Source organism: Narcine bancroftii, chromosome 2 (genome assembly GCF_036971445.1).
Source record: "Narcine bancroftii isolate sNarBan1 chromosome 2, sNarBan1.hap1, whole genome shotgun sequence".
In the NCBI taxonomy this organism is placed as follows: Eukaryota; Metazoa; Chordata; class Chondrichthyes; order Torpediniformes; family Narcinidae; genus Narcine; species Narcine bancroftii.
This window is the reverse complement of record NC_091470.1, coordinates 85,079,332-85,107,221: the sequence shown is the minus strand read 5'-3', so window position 1 is coordinate 85,107,221 and position 27,890 is coordinate 85,079,332. Positions and strand designations below refer to the sequence as shown.

General features: G+C 41.2%; 2 protein-coding genes across 3 annotated transcripts in view; one reads left to right on the top strand and one right to left on the bottom strand.

Moving 5' to 3' along the window:
• LOC138753853 (stAR-related lipid transfer protein 9-like) overlaps positions 1-5,628 on the top strand; it is a 299,188-nt gene extending 293,560 nt beyond the window's left edge. For both annotated transcript variants that reach the window (XM_069917341.1, XM_069917340.1), the window contains exons 32-34: positions 1,661-1,740; positions 4,213-4,371; positions 4,455-5,628. In XM_069917341.1, the coding sequence (XP_069773442.1) occupies positions 1,661-1,740; positions 4,213-4,371; positions 4,455-4,553 (338 nt within the window). In that variant the 3' untranslated portion in view covers positions 4,554-5,628. The remainder of the gene's footprint in view (positions 1-1,660; positions 1,741-4,212; positions 4,372-4,454) is intronic.
• The window catches only part of cdan1 (codanin 1), a 157,231-nt gene continuing 134,093 nt past the window's right edge, over positions 4,753-27,890 (bottom strand). The window contains 11 exon segments of the mRNA XM_069915504.1: positions 4,753-5,604; positions 5,729-5,842; positions 7,462-7,631; positions 8,295-8,358; positions 10,138-10,245; positions 11,168-11,328; positions 11,818-11,896; positions 17,607-17,670; positions 19,564-19,713; positions 20,473-20,576; positions 24,379-24,512. Coding sequence (XP_069771605.1) covers positions 5,503-5,604; positions 5,729-5,842; positions 7,462-7,631; positions 8,295-8,358; positions 10,138-10,245; positions 11,168-11,328; positions 11,818-11,896; positions 17,607-17,670; positions 19,564-19,713; positions 20,473-20,576; positions 24,379-24,512 — 1,250 coding nt within the window. The 3' untranslated portion in view covers positions 4,753-5,502.

The following is a 27,890-nucleotide window of genomic DNA, read 5'->3' as shown; positions in this document are numbered from 1 at the left end:
GCAACTTTAATATACATACCATGGCTTTGTCCCAAATATTATGGTGCCCTGAAATGGGGAAACTATGTTTTTTCAAAAAAAGTGCTGTAATTTCTACATGGTCAAACCAAAACTTATACAAATAATATCTGGAATGTGCACTTTAATCACGTGAATTGTTTGATTACAAATTTAAAACTGTAGAGCACAGGGGCAAACAAAGGAAAAAAACGTGTTTGTCCCAAAGATGGAAGGCACTGTATATTCTGACATTTTTAAAAATGTGCCAGTGAATCTATTTTCACAACCAAATGCTTCCTCAGGAAAGAACTTGGGGTGTTCGACAATATCTGCAGATTTGAAGTCAACTCTTGCTGGTATTGATCTACAGCGACTTCAATAAATAGTTGCTTGAAGGCTAAGTGAGACATTTATTAGTGATGCGTTTCAATTAGTTTCAATACAAGTCCAGATGTATTGAAATCCTTTATTCCAACACAAAAACTTGAAATTATCTTCTTTAATGTTGAAATGAAATATCTATAAATAGCATCTGCACTGGTACTCCATGAATACAGAGCAAAATGAGTGTTTATAGTCAACTAAAGTTATGGCGATTGCACTCACCCTTTTACGATGTTACCGTCATGTTTCCTATTCTACTGAACTCCTGATTTGCACTCTGCCCCACCATGCTTGTGCATAACAACAAAGATGGCCCTGGAAAGTAAAACCAACCCAGGTCGCCGACTTAACAAGGTAAGAACATTCTTTAAACATTTTTGTCCATTTTGACCCCTGCAGACCACTTTTTAACCCATTTTTATGCACATTTTAACCGAATAATCTATTGCACATTCTGAATCAACTATAAATGTCGTAATTCCACAACCCCTTTACCACTAATTAATTTGAATAGCTGAGGAGCTGAGTTATCTTCTCACGGTGAGCTTTGGAAGTGGGTGTAGATAAAGCAGAGGAAGTTGAAAGACCTTTCCAGCAATCAGGTGAAAGTGTCTCCATTGACAGGAGGGTCAGATATCAGATGGCAGGTCTCAGTTAACTGTCAGAATCAAAGATGAAATGAGAATTTGTATTACTGGAGTGAGGTACATTTGTTAAAGGTAAATCATAATTGATGATATTGAAAAGATAAATGAGTTGTTGTGCATTTGGTGTCAGGAACTAGTGTTGTTTTAAAATTTACATAAACCAGAATTGATTTTTTAAAAATTGGTTATGAAGATAAATTCACTGGCACAATATAATTTTCTTTGAGGCTTAAACTGTACAAGCTTTTGAATGGTTCAGTGCAGTATTTTATCTAATGGTCTGTAATATTTAAAAATTCAATCACGTTCAAATCCTGTTTTTTGTAACCTCCACAAGCTCTCAGCATTTTTCAGCTCTGGCCCATTGACCCATCCTCAACTTCCTCTCCACCGCTTTTAATAGATGAATTGGCCATCAGCAAGAGGCCATTCACCAAACTAGGGTATTGACGGAGAACTGGGATAAATATTAATGTAACAGTAAATCAACATCACTTCAATCTTAAATATCTCACAAGGCTTTTCCTGAAAGAAGCATCACGTAAGCTGGACACGAAAGGTGATGTGAAAGTATTGTATATGCATGAAACATGCTGTTTAATTTTTTTTTAACCCTTTTCTCCTCCAAGTTTACTTTGTGATTGACACTTCTATCTGCTGCCTCAACCAGCCCAGGGATTTCTGCTGCATCAGTGTGGAGGCTAAAAGGGTAAGGTTTCGTTTCTGCTCTGTTTGAAAGCTGGGTAGTTATTCCTTTATTTATACTTGCAGTGCTGAGCTCCAACATCTTCAAATGTTTCTTTAGCACATAATGCTTAATTAGTGAGGTTCTGACTTGTGCATCAATCTAATCTACAGCATACCCTGTCTTCCCTGCTTATTTATTTGCAGGCTTTCTTCACTGCCCTAACCACATTTGGCACTTCTCTCAGCAGGTGGTATGGCTGGATGAGTATGTGGTCAGCCATTCTACATCCCTCTACAGAAACTCAACTCTTCCACCGTGGTCTTGAGTAATTTAGATTATTTATTTTTTAAAGGTTTCCTTTCCTGTGCATTTTTCTACGAAATCCTAATTTGGTTTCTACAATACACACGGTTTAGGAAACAAAAGTCAGGAAGGGCTCAAGAGAACTGTATGGTAACTAGGAAGGAGCATGAGAAGACCTTGGCAAGTAACTTTAAAGAAAACCCTAAGATTTTCTATACATATGTGGAGCAATGAGAATGGGTAGGAGCGAGCAGGGATAAAAGACCTGGAGGCAGAATAGGTTCTGAGTACTTTGTTTCAGTGCTCCTCACGGAGAGGGGCCTTGGTGAATAGACACCTTTTGTTTAAGAAAGGCCAGAGAAAGGATCCTGGGAATAATAGAGCAGTGAGTCTTGCATCCGTGTGGCAAACTATTGGAGAGGATTTACGGGCATTTAGTCTTCTCGGGCGGGGATAGGGAGTGTATATGAGTAAGATATTTGACCAAGTTCCCCCATGGTAGACTCATTCAGAAAATCGTGAGGCATCCAAGAAACTTTGGCTGCTTGGATTTAGAATTGGTTTGCCTGTGGAAAGTAGAGGATAGTAGGAAATGGAACGGATTCTGCCTGGAGGACAGTGACAAGAGGTGTTCTTCAGGGATCTGTTCTGAGACCCCTGTTCATTTATGATTTTTATGACTGACTTGGCTGAAGAAGTGGAAGGGTGGGCCAATAGGTTTGTAGATGATATGAAGGCAAGAGGTGTTGTGGATAGTGTACAATGTTGTCGTATGTTACAATAAGACATAAACAGGATGCAGAGTTGGAGAAGTGGAAAATGGAATTCAATCCAGATCATTATGAAGTGATTCAATTTGGAAGGTCAAACTTGAAGGTGGAGTACATGGTTAACAGTAGGGTTCTTAATAATGTGGAGGAATAGAGAGATCTAGGGGGCCAGGCTATTGTGCAATTTGATAGGGTGGTTAAGAAGATGTATGATGTGTGGGCCTTAATTAGTTAGGGGATTGAGCTCAAGGTCTGTGAGGTCATGTTGCAGCTCTATAAATCTTTGGTTAGATCACACTTGGAGTACTGTGTTTAGTCTGATTGCCTCATTACAGAAAGGATGTAGATCAGTAGTTTTCAAACTTTTTCTTTCCACTCACATACCATTTTAAGTAATCCCTGCTGAGCTCCTCCAGCATTTTGTGTTTTTACCTAAGCCATAGGCACTCTGTGATTAGTAAGGGATTGCTTAAGGTGGGATGTGAATGGGAAGGGAAGGTTGAGAATCACTGCTCAAGACCCAATTGTTACTGAAATATTTTGCTTGAGAAAAATTGTCATTGGCCCATTTCCTTTGGAGTTCTGAAACCGTGCACATAACGAGTTAGATGAGGTACGATTAAAACAGTGGTTTTCAAACTTTTTCTTTCCACCCACATCCCACTTTAAGCAATCCCTTACTAATCGCAGAGCACCTATTAGCATAGGGATCACTTAAAGTAGAATGTGAGTGGAAAGAAAGTTTGAAAACCACTTATTTAGAAGCTTTAGAGAGGGTGCAGAGGTGATTTGCCAGGATATTGCCTGGAGAACGAGAATAAAGGTAATTTAATAGAGGTATATGAGAGCTGGAAAACCAACAGCTTTTTCCCCCGGGGCAACAATAGCAAATACCAGGAGCCATCTGGTTCAAGTGAGGTATTTCTTTTACAGTGGTGGGTATCTGGAATGCATTGCTGGGGGTGAATACAATAGGGACATTCAAAAAACTTGTAGGCATGTAGATGCAAGAAAAATAGAGGGTTATGGGTGTGAGTGAGGCAAGGAAAAATTAGATTGTTGCGAGAAGGTTTACATGGGTTGAAACAACATTTGAGCAGAAAGGCCTGTAATATTCTAAGACCCAAGGTGCTTCAGTGAGACCTGGTACGTAAAATGGCTGAGGAGCAATTCCAATTTTCAAACTTACTTCATGGTTGTGTTTTGGAATGGATCATTGATCTTACTATTAAGTCCAAGAAGATTTTAACAAACAGAGCTTGTATCCTTGCAGACTACTACCCACTGTAGAGCAGCTTCCTATCTGTTGAGAGTTCTACTGTGTAGTAAATGGACAAAGTGTGTGTTTACACTTAAGTCACATGCAGAATGTGTAATCACACAATACATTCAGAATATGAATCCCTCTTCCATTTCCTAGAATCAGCAGTATGTTCTGGCAGTGCAATCCATCTACGAGGAATCAATGCCTCGACCTGTGAAAGAAATGGTTCGAGGAGAGATGCTGCCCAGTGGCTGGATTGTGCAGCCTGACCACCACAATGGGAAAGAGATAACAAGACTTACTTACTTGACTCAGGTAAAGGTTATGTAACAATGTCATTGAAAATGTTGACATCACCAAATGAATTCAGCTGAAATTTCTCTTCCTTTGTTTTTCAGGTTGATCTTGGAGCTCCTGCTCTTCCTCCAAGATTGCTGGAGTCATTTGCCAAGCAGCATCCTTTGTGCATCGCCAACCTAGCCAATTTGCTGTCCTGACAAAGTCTAGCTTTGAACTCTCACCAGACTTAATGTTCGAGAATACAGTTAGCTACCTAGCTGAGGGCAGATCATACACATTGATAAAAGAAACACCTTTAGCATAATTTTCTACATGGTCAATGGACAAGTCAAGCTGGTTCTCGGCAGTTTAACGACAGAGTACTGTTAAAATTTTTATTTTTATATGCAAAAAAAATCAAAAGTCCAAATTGAACTTTATTTATAAACTGGTTGAAGCCTTTTATATTAAGCATTTTATACAGTTATTTCTACAGATCATTCATTTATGTTGGTTTTTTAAAACAAAAGCATTAAATATTTTGTGAACATTATACTGTGAATATTTGTTTAAAGTGCTTTTCAGCACATATTTCCTGCAAGAAGGATATTGGTCATTTGCTCCAATTTAAGCATGTCTCTCTCCACATCATAAAGACCTTTGGTCCAAATGTCTGCTGCTTGCACATGATCCATATCCTTCTATTGAGAAGCCCGTTCCAGGAATCTACCCCTCTCACCTTAAATGCATATCATCTTTGCAAGTGTACAATTTCAGTCCTTCAATGTTTTAATAATCACATCTTACAGTACATAATTTCACTTTTTTCATCTAAAAGGTTTGCGTGCCAGATGAGACATTGAAATTTACTCTCATCACCCTAGAGAAGATACAGTGCTCCTATTTGCAGTCTGGCCAGCTGTAAAAAAGAGCAAGCACCAGTTCATTTGCCAACTGCATAATCTAGGCCAAAATCAGATTACTAACACAAGTAGAAAGTAGTCCATTTATTAGTTAGTCCAATGTGAACTACAAAATATTCATTTGAATATTGATTAAATTAAACGACTAATAAAATATCCCCAACCCCATCCCAAATTGCACATGAATTGTAAAATACTGCAAAAATAGAGCAAGTTTTTGTTCTACAAATCATAAAGGCTTATTTTACTCAGTATACATCTCATTGAGCTTCTGATTTTCCACTTTATCTGTTTTTGGCAGTTCTGAACACAATTTGAGTACAGAGTCTATCACATTAACGAAATCCTGGAATAAAAAAAAGTACTTATTAAAACCCAAGACTTTGGTTTTCGGAATTAATGCATAATTAAAGTTAGATTTTATTAACAGGGGCAAGTGGGTCTCGGTAACCACTCTAGCATAAAATTACCTGAGGCCAAGGCTGCTGTGAAAGGTCCCTCCAGCAACACTCGATCTCTGAAGCTTTCATCAACTTCTGCTCAGTAAGGTTGTGAAGTAGGAATGAGAGCTTATTCCACCATGACTAAAAGAGAAATAAATTCTATTAGACCAGTTATGGTCAGTTCTTGTCAGATATATAGAAACTGGTATATATACAGTACTATCAGAGTATTTTCCCTTTCCATGACCCCTCGCCCAAAGACAAAGGAGTTGGTGACCTGACAACAAAAGGAGTAACCTGGCAGAATTTCTCTAAGTTACTTTTCAGAAAAATGCAGCTTTGTTCCATTTAGTGAAATATGGTGACCAAAGATCGATATTTTTGGTCACTGTATTCAACATAACTTATGTCTGTAAAATAATTTCTTCAATCAGCTTGCAATTTGAAGGACGTTTTTCCTTTGTGAATTATCCCATCACTCAAATCTTAACAACATGGCAGAGTTTTACTTTGTGCTACAGAGCTTGTAGTAAGGATTGTCATCTCACACAGAAACAGGGGCTTCAGCCTCCACCTGCATGCCGACCTTTTGTCCATCTGTACTAACACCCTTGACTTGCATCAGGGCTGTATCCTTCTATGCCTTGCCTATTTAAAGTGCCTTTTAATACTGAAATTGTATCTGATACCACCACTACCTCTGAGTTTCCGATATCAACATATCAAATGTTCTTTAAAATACTTTCCTCTCACCTTAAGCCAGTGGTTCTCAATCTTTCCATTCACATACCCCTTTAAGTATTCCCTTAAGTAGTGCTCTGAGATTAAGGGATTACTTAAAGGGGAATGTGAGTGGAAAGAAAAAATTTGAAAACCACTGTTTTAATCGTACCTAATTGACTTGTTATGTGCATGGTTTCAGAACTCCAAAGGAAATGGGCCAATGACAATTTTTCTCAAGCATAATATTTCAGTAACAATTGGGTCAAAAGCAATGGTTCTAAACCTTCCCTTCCCACTCAAATACCCCCTTAAGCAATCCCTTACTAATCACAGAGCACCACTGGCATAGGGATTACTTAAAGTGGGATGAAAAAGGTTGAGAACCAGTGCCTTAAGACAATGCCCTCTTATTTTTGATACCCTGCTGTGAGAAAAAATTCTGACTACAGAAGTTTCAAAATTTTATGTAATTCTATCAAGGTTAAGGAACAGTTCCAGCTTGAAATGTTGAAAATTTTTCTCAAACTGATGTTGCATTTTATTACAACAATTTAAAATAATCTGTAGTGACACATGTCATGTTGAAGACAATTCACCCTGTAGAACAGGGCTGGCTGGCAACTTCAAGGTCCCTGCATGAAGTTGAGCCTTCAGTTTCTCAGCATGGTGACAGTAAACACATGATTGTAGACTACCCAGGGAAAAAAAAACAGGTGTTGGTTCCTCAAGATTGCATTGGGCCTTACACTGGCAGGGGAGAAAGATGAGGAAGGAGAGGTCTGTATGGGAATGGGAATTGAAATTGTGTCCAATTTAGAGCTAAGGCATGGCCATGGAGGACAGAGGAATGTGCTCTGCAAACCACTTCATCTCACAATGGGAGCAGTGAATGTAGAAATCAAGGATGAATCTCTACCTCACATAGAAGTGTAAACAGTTATATTTAATTAATTCAACTGTTGATCAAATGACTGAAGATGAACTGATTCATTTGCATGAATTATCACAACGAGGTCATTCATTTTTGAAAAATTTACCTTTTGATTTTGTATCTGCACTGTGTAAGAAATGTTCTTTGCACTAAACATTAGCTGAAGAGGTACAGGCACATGGAAATCGTTCTTCCACAAATCAAGAAGCAGCATGAGCAAATGCTGGACAGATCTGCAATCCTTGGTAGAATCAGACAATGGAACTTCTCCTGCAACTGCAGAGGGAGAGGGAGAGACTTTACTGGATGGGCAAGAGCAAAAATCCTGCAAGATCCCTGGAACAATGGGCAAATTGATAGGATTACCAACTTATCAGCCTCAGAAATAGTCCTTAAACAAGTGGAGAAGACAAACACAGCATGCTTCTGGTTCAGTGAAAGCACAATAACAAGTTATGATCATTGGTTCAATCCTCATGTAAGTACAGGACAGGTTCACCCAGACTGTCACTCACCTCCTGTTCTGTCTTTCAGTTGAACCATTAACCCAATACTGCATTTCCCTTGAAGAGATGTAAACCATTCCAAAGTACAGTTAAAAGTGTTCCCAATGAAATACCCAAAATTTATCACTGATAAATATTGTTGAAAACTGACCAATATTTCAGTCTTGGATTCACTGTTGCTCAAATTGGTTACATTTGTAATCAAAATGTTGTTCTTCATGGGCTGAAATGCATTTGGAATGTCCTAAGAATGGATTTGCTTCACCAGGAACGTCAAAAGAATGAATTTAGTTACATTATCAAATACTAATTCTAGTAACATCATTAAATTGCAGGTCACTGCAACTTTTCATTGAAAAGTTTACATCAAGAGGTTGAGGAATTACAAGACATAGGAAGAAAACAAAGCCATTTAGTTTTTGCAATTACTTACCTAATAGAGAAGCAAGCTCCACAGTATACTTGGCAAGGGCCTGTTCAATTACTGGACAGATGTACTGTAAAAAAAAAGCTCTTAATTTACCACACACCACCTCTTCAGTATTGAGCATTAATTTTGAATCTCCAGTCATTCAAATATTTCTCAAAATTGGCCTTTAAGGACAAATGACAGTATTTTTGTTCAACATGAACCATCAAATCCCATCTCCTACACTTTCCAACATCCACCTTTATTGCATCTGTACTAGCCTCAAACAATCCCTTGGATTGTTTGGATTGGAGCGAGTTCTAGCTTCAAACCAATTTTTGTTTTCCTTACTTGATTCGTAGTGACCACCTTATATTTACAACAAAAATGACATTCAGCAGGTCACTCTGGAGAGAGTGACTCAACATTTCACAACTTGCAAAAGTCAGAATGAAGCATTGTAAGCTGCAGATAAGGGAGGAGTGGAGCATACCAAAGAACACCTGACTGAGAGGTGGTGAGGAACACTTGTTAACCTCTGTTGAACTGTTTAGAGATATAAACAAAGGACGGCATTTCGTATTTGATGGCATACAAACACCCCCCCCCCCTCCAAATTTCAGCAAGAAATTTTAAGAATTTAACAAATGTTAGTGTACATGTTTCAGTGTATTTATGGGCAAGTAGATCTGGTTTTGGTGGCCGCCATGTTGTATTTGGAGTTGATTCATTGAGAGCAAATGTTAGGTCAAACAGGTATGTGTTTCTTCTGTGTCTGGGATCGTGTTAGCAGCTGCGACAGTGCTTGGGGAGGGAGGGCAGGCACCTTCAAGTGACACCCCAGGCCTTGGAGGGGGGGTGGGGGGAAATCCCTCCCCTCCCTGATACCGGGGCCAGGCAGCAATACCATGCTCTCCAAAATGTCACCTTCACATACAAGACCTGGGGAGCTTTTTGGAGTGATTTTTTTGGAAAAAGGCGGGGGGGGGGGGGGGTCTTAATATACTGTCAAATATAGTAAATAGAAGACAAAAGGTCAGAACAAAGTAGAAAAACAATCTGTTTAAAAATACATTTATTTGTGTAAGCTGATTGATCTGCTGAGCTTTTCCAGAATTCTCTTTTATTTTGATTTTCAACTGCTGCTGAGCTTTGTATCTCCTTATTCAGTATTTTCTTTGACTCAGCCCATTCACTCTCTCCCAGCATCTCTCAGAACCTCCCTCTTATTCTCTCCATCCATCTTTCTCTCAATTTTTGAATGCATTTAATTTCTAACTTTTTCTAAGTTCTGATGAACGTTCATTGTTCATCTAGTTTGTCTAATAAGTGGAAACATCTCAAAGACTTGCATTCAAGGCATCTCAGCCTTCGCTCTGTCCCAGGCAGCCTTTTCTGATCAATCTTACAGATTGATTCTTGAAAGTCACCTTTTCACCTCCCTAACATCTTCAGTTTCAAAGATCAGGCATCACAAGGTCAATACAAATCTCAGTTCAAAATTGAGATGTTACCAGCAAAGTAAATTGACTTGTAACAAGGTTGATAGCTAAACTAGTGAGCTGTGAAGGACAAAATGATTTTTATCATCTGGAACATTTCTGTTCTGCACATATTCTCCTTTTGAGGACTACCAACACCAATTACAAAATCCTGGTTTCATTAAATCAAAAAATACTTTGCTCCTGTACTGGGACACTATGACTGGCAAGGAGTAAGCAGACCTGATCTCTTTTCTACCTGTAAATTTGAGAGAAAGTGTCAATATCGAAACATTCATGTTGCTTTGGTAATTCACTCGCTGCATATTAAAAGATCCCCAAGAGTTATGTATCTGAACAAGAGATGGCTGAATAAAAGTTCCCACCTGTCTACATCTTAATGTTTGGTTTAATCTCCTTAACAAAGTATGAAGTTCCTTGCAGTCCACTGTTTCATCTCTGTGCCTGGGACCCAATGTGATACTCAACAGCTCCTATGGAAAGAAAATACAATTAAGTTGTGGGTTTCTTAAAAAAAAACAGAACCTAACATTTTAAGGTCATGAATTATTTTGCCTTATCATTACACCAATGGATATTCAGGCTTCACAGAGTCCAATGGTCAGACCTTGGTTTCAGAATGACAAGGCTGCAGTTGTTACCCTCTTCTCATCTTTGCTGCCCACTCCAATTCTTTTCCATGCTCTCCAAAAACATTTTACAATATCCCATGCTGTGAGTTTTGAGCCAGGGAATCTTGTCAGAGGGAGCATGGAGAACATTACCTATGACCCTAACCTAGCTGGACTTCCCTGACTTCTGGAAGAAATCCTTGAGATGTTTCATTTCCACAGCCATCCATCCAAGTTTCTACAATAAAACAATATCTATACTCAACATGTACATAATACCTCATTGTGTAAAACAAGTCTCACAAAATAACTGTACAGGTATCAGCACCCAAAGAGTCATATATTCTCCTACATTGCCAATGAGGTTTCACTGTGCAATGTGAAACACCCTCTCCCATCTTTTCCAGTTCTGATTAAAATCCCTTTCCACAAGTATATGACCTGCTGAGTGTTTACAGCATCTGCAGTTAACTCCATATGAATCTTCCTATCCTGTATTGCTCAATAAAAGTCATACCCAAATCCAGGAATGAGAACCAGAGGACAGCAACTCAAAGCAATTTAGATTTAAACATTCTTCTCAGAACAACTAACCAATCTCACATCACTAGGAAAATTAAGCTTCAGGAAAAGCAATATAAATTATAGACTTAAAAAGTTAATATAGAAACTATACAAATAAGAATTCCACATGACACCTTCACAATTTATTAGGCTCCTGTAGAATGTTGATGGAGAACACCACTCACGAAACCAAACTTTCATTTCGATCAATGCAACATACCTTAAACTCACTGGCTATCTGTGAAGGAGATGACGCGTCGTGTTTACAATCTGGTGAACAACTTTCTGTTACTCCAGAAACTTCAACTGCATTTACCAATCGCATTGTTCGAGATTTCTTCAGTCTTTCAAAGCTGAGTTTCATTTCTTTTTTAATTAAAACTGATGCCAAAACAGAAAGAAAACTTGAAGTAAAAGCAAACTAGACTGTAACACCACCTGAAGCTCCATTTCAAGCAACACAGCACAGTGAAACAACAAAAAAACCACATTTGTTATTCACCAGCACCCCATGGAGTTATTAATGCTGATCACTCAGAGGCTGCAGATAAACTCCCAGCATTTTCATTTGTTAGATATTAGTATGTGGGGGTAATTATCAATGTATTACTTGGTCAATCACATTGAAGTGTTAAAGGGGAAAAATCAAAACCACAGCCCACACCAGCTGGCCCAAGCATGAAGAACCACTCAGTAAACACCAACCCATTTGCCTCAAACATTAGACCAACACCTTTGGGGCAGTGGATGAGGGTGGGGGAGAAAAAGAACAGGGAGGCTCTGTTGGATGATAACTAGAGGCAAGGAGATTGGGAATCCTCCTTGTCCCTCCCCTCCCCATGGGGAAAGATTAGTTGCAGTCCTGTGTACCTATGATATTGGCAGTCAGCCACGTACAGGCTTTCTCTGTTGCAAGGCGAGTTGCGATATGTTCTGCTGTCCTCAGCACCTGTGTAGAGAATGGCTGGTTAACAACGGGGAACAAAACAGCAACTAACACATCAGTTGACAAAGCAGGAGGGGTTGGCAAGGGGACATGGAGGATGACAAACTCGAATGGGGATCCCAAACAGAATGACAGGGATGAAGTAGTTTAATTTCAAGGGAGAGAAGTACACAAGATTTGAGGAAAGAGTGGATTCTGTTGACTGTTAGCCTAACTGAGGGAGGAGGAAACAGTGATAGAAATAGTGTCTGAAGGTGATAAAGAAACAAGGTGGAGTGGTTAATGACATGGGCAAAAATGACAACTCCAGCCACTTGATCTGGGAGAGCTTCCTCTTTATAACCCTGTTCTATGAGGTCTTCCTCATTCCCAACTAATGTTCAGAATGAACCATTGCTTCCATAGAGTGGTTAATGTGAAAATCCAGAGTACAAAGGAAGATGTTACTAAAGCTTTATTGGCAAAGGTTGCATCCCAGCCAGAGCTTTGTGGCCAATCATCTGAGTGAAAGAGCCTGGCTGTGGTGTAGGAAAGATTTAGAATGCCATGAGGAATAAGTCTGTTACAGGCAGACAAGATTGTTTTCTGAACAGCAGATTCAGTACTGTTGCCCATCAGCAGACTGGTGCAGGAGGTAATACTGCTGTCTCATAAGCCTCTTTTACATTTACAGGTGATCCCAGGAATTAACTGCCAATCAGCCTTTAAAGTGCCTAGTGTGAAAGCAAAATCAGCTGAACGCTGACATCAGATGATGTCATCCCCTGCCAGGGATTAACGGCCTCAACCCCCAGTACAATCCTCGGTGTCTGCAGACGCGGGCGTTACAATCAGGCAAATGTGAAATGGGTAATTCCATTGTGGGATTTAAATGACCCAAGTTTTTGTGAGTGCAGGAACAAAAGATTAAAATGAAGGTATAAACTTTGCCCTGGGAAAGTTGCAGTGGGGGAGAGAGAAAGAGAGAGAGAGAGGTGGGGGGGGAAATAAATATCAATAGCAATTTTTAAACAGCGTGAGAAAATTGGTAGCACTGTAGCACACAATTTATAAAAACTGGGAACAAAGCAATGGTGGACCTGACTTCCAGAATGCCGCGCGGCTGGAAACCCCTCTATAAATGCTCCATGCTTACAGCCCTTTCCCTACTGCATGGAATTCTGTGAGGGAAAATCTGCCATCGCTTTTTCCCTATAAATTGTACGTGATAGTGCTACCAACTTTCCCACCCTGTTTAAAAATTGTCCGCTATTACTATTTATTGCTAGCACTTTTCCATGGTCTCTTAAAGGTTTATATAGGTCAGCACAGCAACAACAGGAGATGAAGGACTCGTACAGCGCTGTACATAAACCTTAATTAAGTTTTATTTAGGCATGATTAATTTTGTTCAAATATAAGACCATAATACATTGATCAGGATTTAGGGCAGGTCCATCATCGCTCGATGCATCATATGTCACCGGGAGAAGGTAGAACAGTCCTAGCCCCAGGGATGGCTCCTTGCAAGTGTGAAAGCGTTCGGTGTGCCAGTTAGGAATGGTCGTGTGAAAGCCAAACCCCCATTCCTATCCCAGAACACTGAATGGCCAATTTAATGGGATGCAAGTGTGAAAGGGGCTACAGCATCAGAGTTGCAGGTTTGATCCTGACCTCAGGCACTGGCGGAGCTTGCACGTTCTCCCTGGGTTTGCCCCTGCCCTACCTCCAACCACACTGGGCTTCAATTTCATCTCACACCCAAAAATGTAAAAACATGCAGATTGTAGGTTAACTGGCAGCGATAAATTACCTCGACTATGTACCTATGGTAGAAAAAGAAACAAAGGGTGAATCAAATTGGGTTAATGTAGGATTTGATCCAAATAATTGGCTGATGGTTGGTGAGGGCTAAATAGGCCAAATGGCCTGCTCCATTGTGTATCTCTCTATGGCAGTGAAATTGTGAAGGGATGTGGTACACAACTAAGACAAGTTTTTCAATCACTGCACTTCACTTGAAAAGCTGCAAACATGCCACTGATAACTTGACAGAAACAATCAGCTACAGCTTCTTCCAAATCACTGGCTTATTCCAATTTTCTCCTTTCCAAAGGCATTGAGTGGATTTAGCTTCCTACATTTATGGCAAAGTAAGCTGGACCTCTGACCTCACTGGATCCTCCGATCATCAACACAGATGCACCCAAGGATGTGTGCTCAGCCCACTGCTCTACTCATTATACACCCATGACTGTGTGGCCAGGCACAATTCCATATCATCTACAAGTTTGCCGATGACACCACAGTTGTCTGCAGAATCACAAATGGCAATGAGGAAGGGTCCAGGAGGGAGGTAGATCAGCTCATTGAATGGCGTAATGACAACAACCTTGCACTCAACGTCAGCACAACCCAGTCTTCATCGAGGGATCAGAAGTGGAGAGGGTCAAGAACTTCAAATTCCTGGGTGTCAACATCTCCGAGGAGATTGTGAGCGAGAGCGACATTCCAGAATGGTATTTTGCCTCCAGATTCCAGGGCCAGGGATGTCTCTGTTCAAGCTCACAGCATTTTGGAGGGGGAGGGTGAGCAGTCAGATGTCGTGATCCACTTGGGAACCAATTACATAGATAGGAGTAGTGATGAGGTCCTGAAGAGTGAGTATGGGGAGTTAGGTAATAAATTAAAAAGCGGGACCTCAAAGACAGTAATCTCAGGACTGCTGCCTGTGCCATGTGCCAGAGAGAGCAGGAATAGGAAGTTGTGGCAGATGAATGCATAGATGAAGAGTTGATGCAGGGGGCAGGGGTCCAGGTTTGTGGATCATTTGAACTAGTTTGGTGGGAGGTGGGGGGGGGTGGGAACCAAAATGTGAGTGCAGAGAATAGGGCAAAAGGTCAAAAGCAAGTGTTGAGTTTGTGAGGAAGGACAGGCATAAACGTCACCAGTTAGAGGGGCTGAAAAGTGTCTATTTAAATGCTAGAATTAGGAATAAATATTTTAAAAGGAATAGATTGAGGGGTAAGAGAGGGAGGGGAGGGGAGTAGCATTACTGGTCAGGGATATTATCACAGCTATAGAAAGGGATGACACTGCACCTAATAGCCTGAGGACACCTGAGATTGATCTTGGAAGCTCGGCTGGCTCAGGATTGTTTAGTACTTGGAGGGGAGACCGCCTAGGAATACCTGGTGCTGTAGGTTTCTGTAAGGGCCACTGGATAAAGTGGCAATTCTCAGTCTACCTTACGGTAGACAAAAGTTAAAGAATTTCATGTATGATACATTCTAAATATAGTATTACGTGAGAATAATGGAACCTTTACCGAGACAATGAGGGAGGAAGTCAGAAATAGGAAGGGAGCAATCACTGTAGTATGAGTGGTCTATACCCATCTCCCACCACAAAATACCCCGTGTTCCAATCCCCCCACCCGATAAAATAACCCTTGGAACACGGAGCAGCAGATAATTGGAGAATTGCAGGAAATACAAGGTTGTAGTTATGGGCGATTTCAACTTCCCTAATACTGACTGGCACTGCAAGAGGGATAGATGGGGCTGAATTTGTCAGATATGTTCAAGAAGGATTCCTGACACAGTAGGTGGGTCAGCTGATGAGAAGAGAGGATCTAATTTTGGATAATGAACCTGGTCAGGTGGTGGACCTCTCAGTGGGGGAGCATTTTGGTGAGAGTGATCACAACTCCCTGAGCTTTAACGTAGCCATAAAAGCAGATAAAATGGAAAATTGTTTAATTGGGGAAGGGCTAATTACGATGGGATGAGGCAGGAACTAGCGAGAGTAAATTGGAAACAGATGTTCTAGAGTGAAAGCACAGAACTATTATGGAGGAAGTTTAGGTACCACTTGTGTTGGGTTCAGGATAGGCTTGTTCCACTGGGACAAGAAAAAGATGGTAGGAAAAGGAAACCATTGTTGACAAAGCAGGTGAGGCAACTAGTCAAGAGGAAGAAAGGAGCACACATTAGATATAGGAAGGGCTCATGAGAAGAATACTGCAGCCAAGAAGGAGCTTATGAAAGGATTTAGGAGAGCTCAAAGGGGGCATGAGAAGGCCTTGGCAAGTAGGATTAAGGAGAACCCCAAGGTGTTCTAAACATATGTGAACAGAAGGATGACAAGAATGAAGGTGGGGCCACAAAAGGATGAAGGAGGCAACATGTGCCTGGAGGAAGAGGAGGTTGGGGGAGTTCCTAAGTGAATACTTTTGCTTCAGTATTCACAAGAGAAAAGGACATTGATCAAGGGTGAAGTCAGAACAGAAGAGGCGTGTGGTGGGCAATAAGGAGATTAAGGAACTGTTGGATCTTCTTAAGGACATCAAGATTGATAAGTCCCCAGGGCCAGACACAATATACCCAAGGATGCTGTGAGAAGTAAGGGAAGAGATAGCTGGAGTAGTAGCTATGATCTTTGAGTCCTTCTTTGGCCACAGGGGAGGTGCCGGAGGATTGGAGAATGGCAAATGTAGTTCCCTTGTTTTAAAAAAGGTAATAGAGAGAATCCTGGGAACTATAAACCAGTGAGTCTTAGTCAGTGGTGTGCAAACTATTGGAGAGGATTCTTAAGGATAGGATCTATGAGCATTTGGAGAAGTACAGTCTACTCAAGGGTAGTCAGTATGGCTTTGTGAAGGGAAGGTCATGCCTCACGAGCCTAAATGAATTTTTTGAGGAGGTAACAAAAGAAATTGATGAGGGAAAGGCAGTAAATGTTGTCTATATGGATTTTAGCAAGGCATATGACAAGGTCTCTCATGAGAGACTCATTCAGAAAATAATGAGGCATAGGACTTTAGCTGTGAAGATAAAAAAAAATTGTCTTGCAGGTTGAAAGCAAAGAGTAGTCCTGGAAGGAAAGTATTCTGCCTAGAGGTCAGTGGACTAGTGGAGTACCACAGGGATCAGTTCTGGGACCTGGATGAAGTGGTGGATGGATGGGTCAGTAAGTTTGCAGATGATACGAAGGTTGGAGGAGTTGTGGATATAGCTAAAGGTTGTCAAAAGTTTCAAGAGGATATAGACAGTATGCAGAGTTGGGTGGAGAAGTGGCAGATGAAGTTCAATCCGGATAAGTGTGAGGTGATGCATTTTGGAAGGACTATGGGATGCTGGGCTTCATTAATAGGGAGATTGAATTCAAGAGTAGAGAGGTCATGTTACAACTCTACAAATCTCTGCTGAGATAACATTTAGAGTATTGTGTTCAGTTCCGCTCACCTCATTTATAGGAAGGATGTGGAAGCAATGAAGAGGGTACAGAGGCAATTTACAGGATGTTGCTTGGATTGGAAAATAGTCTTATGCAACAAGGTTAGCAGAGCTGGGACTTTTCTCTTTGGAGCATAGAAGACAATAGAGATCCACAAGATTATGAGAGGCATAGATAGGGTGGACCGCCAACACCCGTTTCCCAGGGCAGGAATAGGGGAATAGCAAACACCATAGAAGTGTACAAAGTGAAGGGAGGGAAGTTTAGAGGAGACAATCAGGGACAAGTTTTTTTTATGCAGAGTTGTGGATGCCTGGAATGCCTTGCCAAGGATGGTGGAGGCTAAAACATTAGGGACATTTAAGAGACCCTTAGACAGGCATATGGATGGAAAAATAGAGGGTTACGGGGTAGGGAGGGTTTAGCACTTTTTTTAAGGAATACATAGGTTGGTACAACATCGAGGGCCTGTAGTGTTCTCTATTCTAAAACAAACCGAGGCAGATGTCTCTCCTGGAAGCAGGACTTGAATTGCTTCAGGCCCTTTCCTGCTGCAAAATCTGAAATGTAAAGAAAAGGGATGTTACTCCACTTTCAAAGGGTCACTTATAAATCACATCTGCAGATATGGAATTGTGTAGATATCCCTCTGTGATGGATAAACAGTGATACAGGGCAGAAGTGGATGGCCCTGTGAGTCTGGACAGGGAACAGGCAGACAAAACTCTGGGACAATACACAAAGTAAGGACCAAATTTTCTCACACAGAGGGCAAGGTCTTCCACACCAGAGGAAAGGTTAACCTGTCACTGAAGAGACTGGTAGTAGGATTTGCTCGAAAATACAAACTTTCAGATCTAAGACATTTTCTTCCCTGCTATTATCACCCTTAAATTGTCCTCTCAATGCAACATAAAATCTTGCACTTTTGTTTTATTATTGCACTACCCACTGTGGAGCAACAAACAATCTGCTGGAGTAACTCAACCAACTGAGCAGCACCAGTGGGGGAAAAATCATTGGGCTGGAACCCTTCATCAAGAATAGAGGGCAGGGGGAGACAGCCACTATAATGTGAACAGGGCAAAAGAGATGGACAGGGGACAGTGGGAATTGTGAAGGTTGACAGAGGCAGGTACCAGACAGAGAGGAAGTCCAGAAGGAAAAAAGGATGGAGCAATGATATTACCAACAAAGAATATTGATGCTGGAATCTGATAGAGGTGACAACATTGTTGATGATGAGTGATGTTGGTTGGGGAAGATGGGACCAGATGGATCTGAAGAGCGGAGGGGAGAGAGAAAATGTGGGTACAAGAGGATAGAACCAGAGAGGGAGGAGGATGGGAATGGGTGGCGGTCAGATGGTGAAGGGTACAAAAGGGAAGAATAGGCCTTACTGAGAAATGAACAGGGACTGTAAAATACAAATAGTAATTTCATAAATGTGACAACATTTCAATTTCATAGACTGTTTGCCTCAGAAATTGATGTTGATTTTTCTATTATTCAAAGCAGCCCACAACAATCATCTCTCATTTTGTTGAGCTATTTTCTGTTGTTGGGAGTTTTGACAGATAAAGTTGAGAAAAGTCATTGCTAATACAACCAATACCAATCCAGTTACCCTTGGTCTAATCCTGTTGCTATGGTCACCAAATGCAAGATGGAGAGATGCTATACCTATCCAATGTTTTGGGTAGACATGATCCCATTTAGTGATTATATAATGGATTACTGGAAGACAAAACATCAATTTCTGCATTGAACTGATGAAAATGCCACAGTAATTGGAGGAAAAACAAAAAATGCTGGAAACGTTCAGCAGGTTGGCCAGCCTCTGTGAAAAGAGAAACAGAGTTAATGCTTCAGGTAAAAGACTTTTCATTGGATCTCAAGCATTAATTATTTATCTCTCTCCAGAGATGCTGGCTGATCTGCTAAGTATTTCCTGGTCTGTTTTCATTTCAGATTTCCTTCCTCTTCAGTTTATTTTTGGGAGTGTTTAAACATGTCACTAAAGCTTGTATCGCAGAGAAAAAGGAAACGGGCTTCAACTCACATCTGACAGGCTGGACATTTGAGGACCTCCATATGGAGAGACGTTATAAAATCAGTCAACACAAGACACTATTGTGTCCACCCTTTGTAAAAATCCAACCAACGGCAGTCAACTCTCTTGTCTTTTCAGAACTCGGGACGCATTTTCCATAAGTCTACATCTAATCATTTTTTGGGAGTTGCTCCTGGTCCCAATATCTCTTCAATGATCATGATACAACGAATGAGCATTAGATGGAAGGACTCTCCATTCATGCAAATCCTACAGCAACTGAGCTGGCCTCAAATACCAATTTGAGATGTTCGATGAGTGATTGAATCTTGGTCACAATTCCTCTTTCAGAACAGGAAACAAATTGACTGCTCGGAAAACATGCACGTCACACACTTACTCTCTGCCTTTGCCCACTGCCTGCCTGCCTTCTTCACACAGCTGATGGGTTACAGCTTCAAGCAGTTTGGACAGGTTGGACTCCTCATCCTTCATTTCATTCTGTAACATTGCTGTCCCACGTCTAACCAGCTCAGACACCAGTGTTGCCCTGGAAAAAGGACCACAGGTCATCATTTAGTTTTACTTTTACTGCTGCCTGTTTAAAAATACAAGGATGCATCCCTGAAACGAAAACCAAACCCTCTTATTTTGTGGATTGAAGTCACCTTCAAGGTGTTGAGACCTATCCTGTAGAGCAGAAATAGGATTATAGTGTTGTGCAGCAGAGAAGAGGTTCCCTTTTAGCTTATGTGCCAATCATGAATCCTATCCACACTAATCCCATCTGACCAGGTTAGACCCATATCTCTCGTCATCATTCCTATCAACCTGCCTTATTATTATGGTAATGTTTCTGCCCCTTTTACCTGCTCGGGCTGCTTGTTCCAGATACCTAACACTGTAATGCATTCAAAATCTCACCTTTTAGATGAGAGCTAACCCTGACACTGTCTGCTCTAATCAGTGGTTGAAAGAGCAAAGGCACAGGTACTGGTGCCTTGACTTCCCTCAATTTCACTGAAAAAAAAAACTCTTGGTCTCTTCTCATTGCCCTTTGTGAGATTTGTTACATGTCCCAAATTATTTAGTTCCAGATTAACCTGATCAACGGACAGGAACTTTCTTTTTCCACTGTACAGTTTTTTTAATATTACAATATTTTGAAAACGTTCATCAAATCACAAACTATAATTCTTGCTAATTCCTAACATAACCCATGGAATCCAGAAAGTTAGTGGATACAGCTGAGGGTATCACAGGCAAAACTGTCCCCACCATCGAGAACATCGACAGCGATTTTACTTACTTGATATGCTTCACACAATTAGATCCAACTCTTTCAGCCACGAACTCAACTGTTTTGCGAAGTGATGGGGGTTGATTATGAAAAAAGGCCTCCTCTAACGCTGCCTAAACACAAACAAAATGTAACAGTGTAATGCAAATTTCTTCCACTTTAACTTTCCGCACACTCAATGTCCATTATTCTACAGTTATCTTACAGGGGTATGCTTGGTGTGATAGTTTACATTTAACACACTCACTGTTCCATGTAATACGAGGCCCTTACAGAACACATTAGTTGCTCCATCTGTGTGCTTTGGCTAATATCAGTTGCTGCTGTTGGTTTGATAAATTGATCAGTAGGACATTAAGGAGAAGGTTGCCACTGACTTGTTATTATTTGAGACAATGCTGGAAGTATCAGTACCAAATTGTGAGGATGTCACATTCATCCAGGTTCTAGAAAAATGACAGGCCCGATCATGAGCAAGGAGACAGAAAGCACCAGCCTCCAATCTGCCAATAACACAGAGTGCATGTTATGAAAGATTATGAGAAATCAATAGGTGCAGATTAGGGAGCTAGAAAAGGGAGATATATTTTCCTCTTTGTCAAAACCTAAGTTTACCAGGGCAGTATGGTTATATATTCTCCCAGAATCACAGTGCGGATTTCGCGCAAAGAGAGGAAGTACTGACATGGTCTTTGCCCTCAGACAGCTCCAAGAAAAGTGCAGAGAACAAAAAAAAGGACTCTACATCACCTTTGTTGACCTCACCAAAGCCTTCGACACCGTGAGCAGGAAAGGGCTTTGGCAAATACTAGAGCGCATCGGATGCCCCCCAAAGTTCCTCAACATGATTATCCAACTGCACGAAAACCAACAAGGTCGGGTCAGATACAGCAATGAGCTCTCTGAACCCTTCTCCATTAACAATGGCGTGAAGCAAGGCTGTGTTCTCGCACCAACCCTCTTTTCAATCTTCTTCAGCATGATGCTGAACCAAGCCATGAAAGACCTCAACAATGAAGACGCTGTTTATATCCGGTACCGCACGGATGGCAGTCTCTTCAATCTGAGGCGCCTGCAAGCTCACACCAAGACACAAGAGCAACTTGTCCGTGAACTACTCTTTGCAGACGATGCCGCTTTAGTTGCCCACTCAGAGCCAGCTCTTCAGCGCTTGACGTCCTGTTTTGCGGAAACTGCCAAAATGTTTGGCCTGGAAGTCAGCCTGAAGAAAACTGAGGTCCTCCATCAGCCAGCTCCCCACTATGACTACCAGCCCCCCCACATCTCCATCGGGCACACAAAACTCAAAACGGTCAACCAGTTTACCTGTCTCGGCTGCACTATTTCATCAGATGCATGGATCGACAACGAGATAGACAACAGACTCTCCAAGGCAAATAGCGCCTTTGGAAGACTACACAAAAGAGTCTGGAAAAACAACCAACTGAAAAACCTCACAAAGATTAGCGTATACAGAGCTGTTGTGATACCCACACTCCTGTTCGGCTCCGAATCATGGGTCCTCTACCGGCATCACCTACGGCTCCTAGAACGCTTCCACCAGCGTTGTCTTCGTTCCATCTTCAAAATTCATTGGAGCGACTTCATCCCTAACATCGAAGTACCCGAGATGGCAGAGGCCGACAGCATCGAGTCCACGCTGCTGAAGATCCAGCTGCGCTGGGTGGGTCACGTCTCCAGAATGGAGGACCATCGCCTTCCCAAGATCAAGTTATATGGCGAGCTCTCCACTGGCCACCGTGACAAAGGTGCACCAAAGAAGAGGTACAAGGACTGCCTAAAGAAATCTCTTGGTGCCTGCCACATTGACCACCGCCAGTGGGCTGATATCGCCTCAAACCGTGCATCTTGGTGCCTCACAGTTCGGCGGGCAGCAACCTCCTTTGAAGAAGACCGCAGAGCCCACCTCACTGACAAAAGACAAAGGAGGAAAAACCCAACACCCAACCAACCAATTTTCCCCTGCAACCGCTGCAACCGTGTCTGCCTGTCCCGCATTGGACTTGTCAGCCACAATCAAGCCTGCAGCTGACGTGGACTTTTACCCCCTCCATAAATCTTCGTCCGCGAAGCCAAGCCAAAGAAAAGAAGAATGGTTAGTGTAAGGTTAGCTTAGCAGTTATTTCAATGCTGTTGCATGCCAGCAACCAGGATTCGAATCCCACGCTATTAATAAGGAGCTTGTATGTTCTCCCTATGTCTGAGTGGGTTTCCTCCTATCGTTGTAGGTCAATTGGATATAATTGAACCGCATGGGCACATGGGCCAAAAGGGTAACTCTAAATTTAAAAACAAAATGAATGACAGTTGAACAGAAGAATTAAAAAACAATTAAAGCCTATAATGAATAAATGGAATATTTCACACAGAAAACAATCAATTAGTTATGTTTAGGTGAATCTATTAATGTATGAAGTGAAACTGAGTTTCTGTTCGTTGGAGTTTAGAAGAAAGAGGTGGAGTAATCTTATAGAAAGATACTAAATGCTGAGGGTTTGACAGGACGAATGCTGAAAAGATGTCTTCCCCAGCAAGGGACCAAGGAATAGGGGCAAATCTTCAAAGTTCAGATTTATTATTAGAGAACATACATGACATCACATACAACTCTGAGATACTACTTCCTGTGGGCCAGGCAGAATTTCCATTTACCAGTAGTGCAAAAAAAACTGTACTCAAGAAGATATATACAAAAGAGAGAAATGTAAACATGAGGTACAAGCAAACTGTACAACACAGAAAATAAATATTCAATAAAAAATAATGTGCAAAACAAGTCCTTAAATGAGTCTCTGATTGAGTTTGTAGTAAAACACCAAAGTCTGCAGATACTGTGGTTGAAGTAAAAATACTATATAAAGAAGCTCACTTTAAGTACACTGTTTGATCTGCTGAGTTTTTCCAGCATTGTGTTTTTATTCTGATTGAGTTTGTTGTTTTGGAGTCTAATGGTGGAGGGGCAGCTACTGTTTCCATACCTAGTGGTACAAGAGTTGTGGCACCTATACCACTTTCCTGATGACAGCAGTGAGAACACAGCATGTCCTGGATGTTGTAGATCCTTGATGATTGCTGCTGCTCTCCAATGGCAGTGTTCTATGTTGACTTTATCGATGGTGGGAAGAGTTTTGTCTATGGTGTACTGGGCTGAGCCCATTGCCTTTTGTAGGGCTTTTCATTCAGACGGGTGACCCCCATACTAGGCTGCGATGCAGCTGGTCAGCACGCTTTCCATGACACATCTGTAGAAGTTTGCCAAGGTTTTCCGAAGTCATACTAAATCTCCACAAACTCCTGAGAAAGTAGAGGTGATGATGTGCTTTCTTCAGTGACATTCGTGTGTTGGATCCAGGAAAAGTCTCCGAAATAGTGACTTTCAGGAACTTAAATTTGCTCAGTCTCTCCATCTCTGATCTCCTGAATGGTCATTGGATTGTACAGCTCGAGCTTTCCCCTCCTAAAGTCCACAATCACCTCCTTGGTTTTGGTGACATTGAGTGCTTGTTAGTAGACCATCCAGCTAAGTTTGTAATCTCCCTCCTGTATGCTCACTCATCACACCTTTTACTGTGGTATTATCAACAGTAAAGTTTCCCAAGGTTGAGCTGGGAGGAATTGTTTCTCTCTCAGAGGGCTGTGTCCCTTTGGAATTTTTCACTCAGGAGAGATATGAAGGCAAAGACATTGAATATTACCAAGGAAGACAATGACATATATTTAAATTAATCCACAAGGGAGTCAAGGGTGGGGGAATGAATTTGAGATCTGCAATGATTATACTGAATTGTAGACTAAACTTGAGGAACCGTGGTTTACACCAGTTCCTGTTTCTTGTTAATAAGCATGAACAGCATATGCTTTATGGACATCAGACTGCGAGGAGCCAGACATTACCTGGAGTCTCTGTTGCGACTGTGCTAAAGCTGGTGCGATCGGCTCTGCTGAAGTTGGTGTGATCTTCCTCATGTATCCTCCATTTTTTACCCCATTACCAACTACATAGGAAACCAACAGCTTACGTAACTCACCTGCAACACAAGATGTGATGTTTCTGAACATAATTCAGATTAATCAACATATATCATTAGTAGAGATCATATTCCATCAAATGTAACCTTGAGGAACAGGATCTAGTCTTCCATCTGGGCATACTGTAGCCTTCTAGAGATGATGTTGAATTTCAGCTAATTCACTTTCCACTTGTTTTATCACTAGCTTGTTCTGCTATGGGTTATCTTGTCTGTAATATTAACTCACTTCTGTCTCCACCACCACCGTCGAATCTGCTGGGCATTTCCTCCACCCCAAACTTGCATCACACAACCTAATTCTGTTACTTTGCTTGCTTTCTCTCTCTGGTCTCATTAATGTGGCTCATCAACAGTTTCTCATCATCACAATCTTGGCCTCACCTTGTCAGGCATATTCCCTTTATCCTATCCATTCCTCCCCACCCTCTCTGCAACTTGAAACAAAATTGTTTTCTCTCCCCCAGTTCTGTCAAAAAGCTGACCACCTGCTTCTTTTCCTTTTGACACCGCTTCACCTGTCGAGAGTTTTCAGCATCTTACTTTTCTTCAGATTCCCAGTGCCTGCAGCTTTTTGAATAACACTGGAACTGTACTTATTCTGTGAGTGAATCATTCTTGCTGGGCTGCACGTTGTGCAGACAGACAAAATGGAAAATTCATTGAGTGAAATGATGGAGCAGTTAAATAGGCAAGTCTGAATTTTGCATGTTTTTAATTCAATCAACAAGTTGGCTAATTGCCACATGACAAACAAAAATTCTAGAAATTTTCACTGGGGTAGGAAACAGTGAAAAGAGAAAAGTAACATGAACTGCTCCAATAAAAATTCAGTGATGCTAATCTGTTAACTGATCCTTTGTTCACGGTTACTACCTGATTTGATGAATATTTATAATATCTTTATAATTTCTAGCAGCTACAGTTTTAACATTAAGTGACCATATAACTATATAATAGTTTATGGCATGGAAACAGGCTATATCGGCCCTTCAAGTCCACACCGGTTCACTCAAACATCTCCGCTAGATTCCCCCATCTATTCTCCACCTATAACCCTCCAACCCCTTCCTATCCATGTATATATCCAGCCTCCTCTTAAATGAAAGAATTGACTCTGCCTCAACTATTTCCTCCGGAAGATTATTCCATTCAGCCACCACTCTCTGAATGAAGAAGCATCCTCTAATGTTTCTCCTAAAATTTTGCCCCCTTACCTTCAACTTGTGTCCTCTTGTTTCCACCTCCCCTGCTCTCGGGGGAATAGTTTACTTGCATCTAGTCTATCTAGTCTTTCTCTGTACTCTAGGTATTTTAAGCCAGGCAACATCTTCTCTGCACCCTCTCCACCTTATCTATAACCTTCCTATAATTTGGAGACCAGAACTGAACACAATACTCCAAACCTGGCCTCACCAATGCCTTAAACAGTTGCAGCATCACTTCCCAGCTCCTATACTCTATGCTATGATTTATGAAGGCTAATATACCAAATGCCTTCTTAACCACCCTGTCAACATGGGAATCCACCTTCAAGGAACGCTGCACCATAACTCTTTGTTAAGATCTCTTTGTTCTTGTACATTCCCCAATGTCCTCCTCTTCACTACATATGTCCAATTTTGATTATTTTTTTCCAAAATGAAGCACCTCACACTTCTCTACATTAAGTTCCTTCTGCCATCTTTCACCCCAATTTTCCAGACAAACCAAATCCCTCTGTAATCCCTGAAAACCTTCCTCGCTATCCACCACTCCCCCAATTTTTATATCGTCTGCATATTTACTTACCCAGTTAACCACCCCATCATCCAAATCATTAATATAAATTATGAATATCAGGGGACCTAGCACCAATCATTGAGGCACACTGCTCATCACAGGCTTTCATCCTGACAGACAGTTGTCCACCATGACCCTCTGCTGTCTCTCCTCCAGCCACCTCTGAACCCATCTTTATTAATCCCTAGTGACTGAACCTTCCTTACTAACCTTTCATGTGGAACCTTATCAAAAGCTTTGCTAAAATCCAGATAGACTACATGAACTGCCCTACCTTCATCCACCTTTCTTGTCACTTCTTCGAAAAACTCAACAAGATTCGTCAAACATGACTTCCCCTTCACAAACCCAAGCTGGGTGCTCCTAATCAATCCCTGCCTATCCAGATATTTATACACACCATCTCTATGAATGCCCTCCATAACTTTCCCTACCACCGAAGTCAACCTTACAGACCTATAATTATGTGGCCGACACCTCGTGCCTTTTTTAAACAACGGAACTACATTAGCAACCCTCCAATCCTGCGGCACCACATCCTCCTCCAGTGATCGTTGAAAATTCACTGACAGTGCCTCCGCTATTTGCTCCCTGACCTCCCTTAACGTCCTGGGGAAAATCCCATCAGGACCAGGAGACTTATCCACTTTTACTGATCCTAGAAGCTCCAAAACCCTCTCTTTACTAATCCTTATCTTTTTTATAACTAAGCCATTTGCTTCACTTATCTCACATAGTCCAATGTCCTTTTCCTTCATGAACACAGATGAGAAAAAATCGTTTAATATCTCTCCCATCTGATATGGTTCCTCGCACAGTTCACCGCTTGCATTTTCCAGCAGTTCTATTCTATCCTTAACCCTCCTTTTACTATTCACATATCTGTAAAAACCCTTTGGATTCACTTTTACCTTAACAGCTATTGACACTTCAAGCCTTCTTTTTGCCTTTCTAATTTCCTTCTTAAGGTTTTTATCTGCAATCTACGTAATAATCATACATCTTATCCATTTTTTGCTTCTTAAATTTTGTATATGCCCCCCTTTATCCTGAACCAACTTCCTAATTTTTCCAGAAATCCACGGTTCCCTTGAACTTTTGGTCTTGTCTTTCGATCCGACTGGCATGTAAAGATCCTGTACTCTCAATATCTCTTCTTTAAATATCCTTCAAATCTCCTCTACATCCTTTCCAGAAAAAAGATCAACCCATACAATTTTCTGCAAATCCCTTCTCATTTCTTCATATCTGGCCTTACCCCCACTTGAAGACCTTCAACCTCGGACCTGACCTATTCCTTTCCATATTTAATGGACCCATGATCACTGGATCCAAAGTTCTCACCAACGCACACTTCCATGACCTGCCCTATTCCGTTCCCTAACAATTGATCTAATTGAAATCCCCAACTATCACAACTCTATTTCTACTACACATCTCAGCTATTTCCCTGCACATTTGCTCTTCCAGTTCCCTATCCTCTTTTGGCAGCCTATAATATACCCCTATATTTGTAGCCTCACCTTTCTTATTTTTTAGTTCAACCCACAGAGCCTCCCGCGATGAGTCCTCCAGTCTATCTTGCACCGCTGTAAT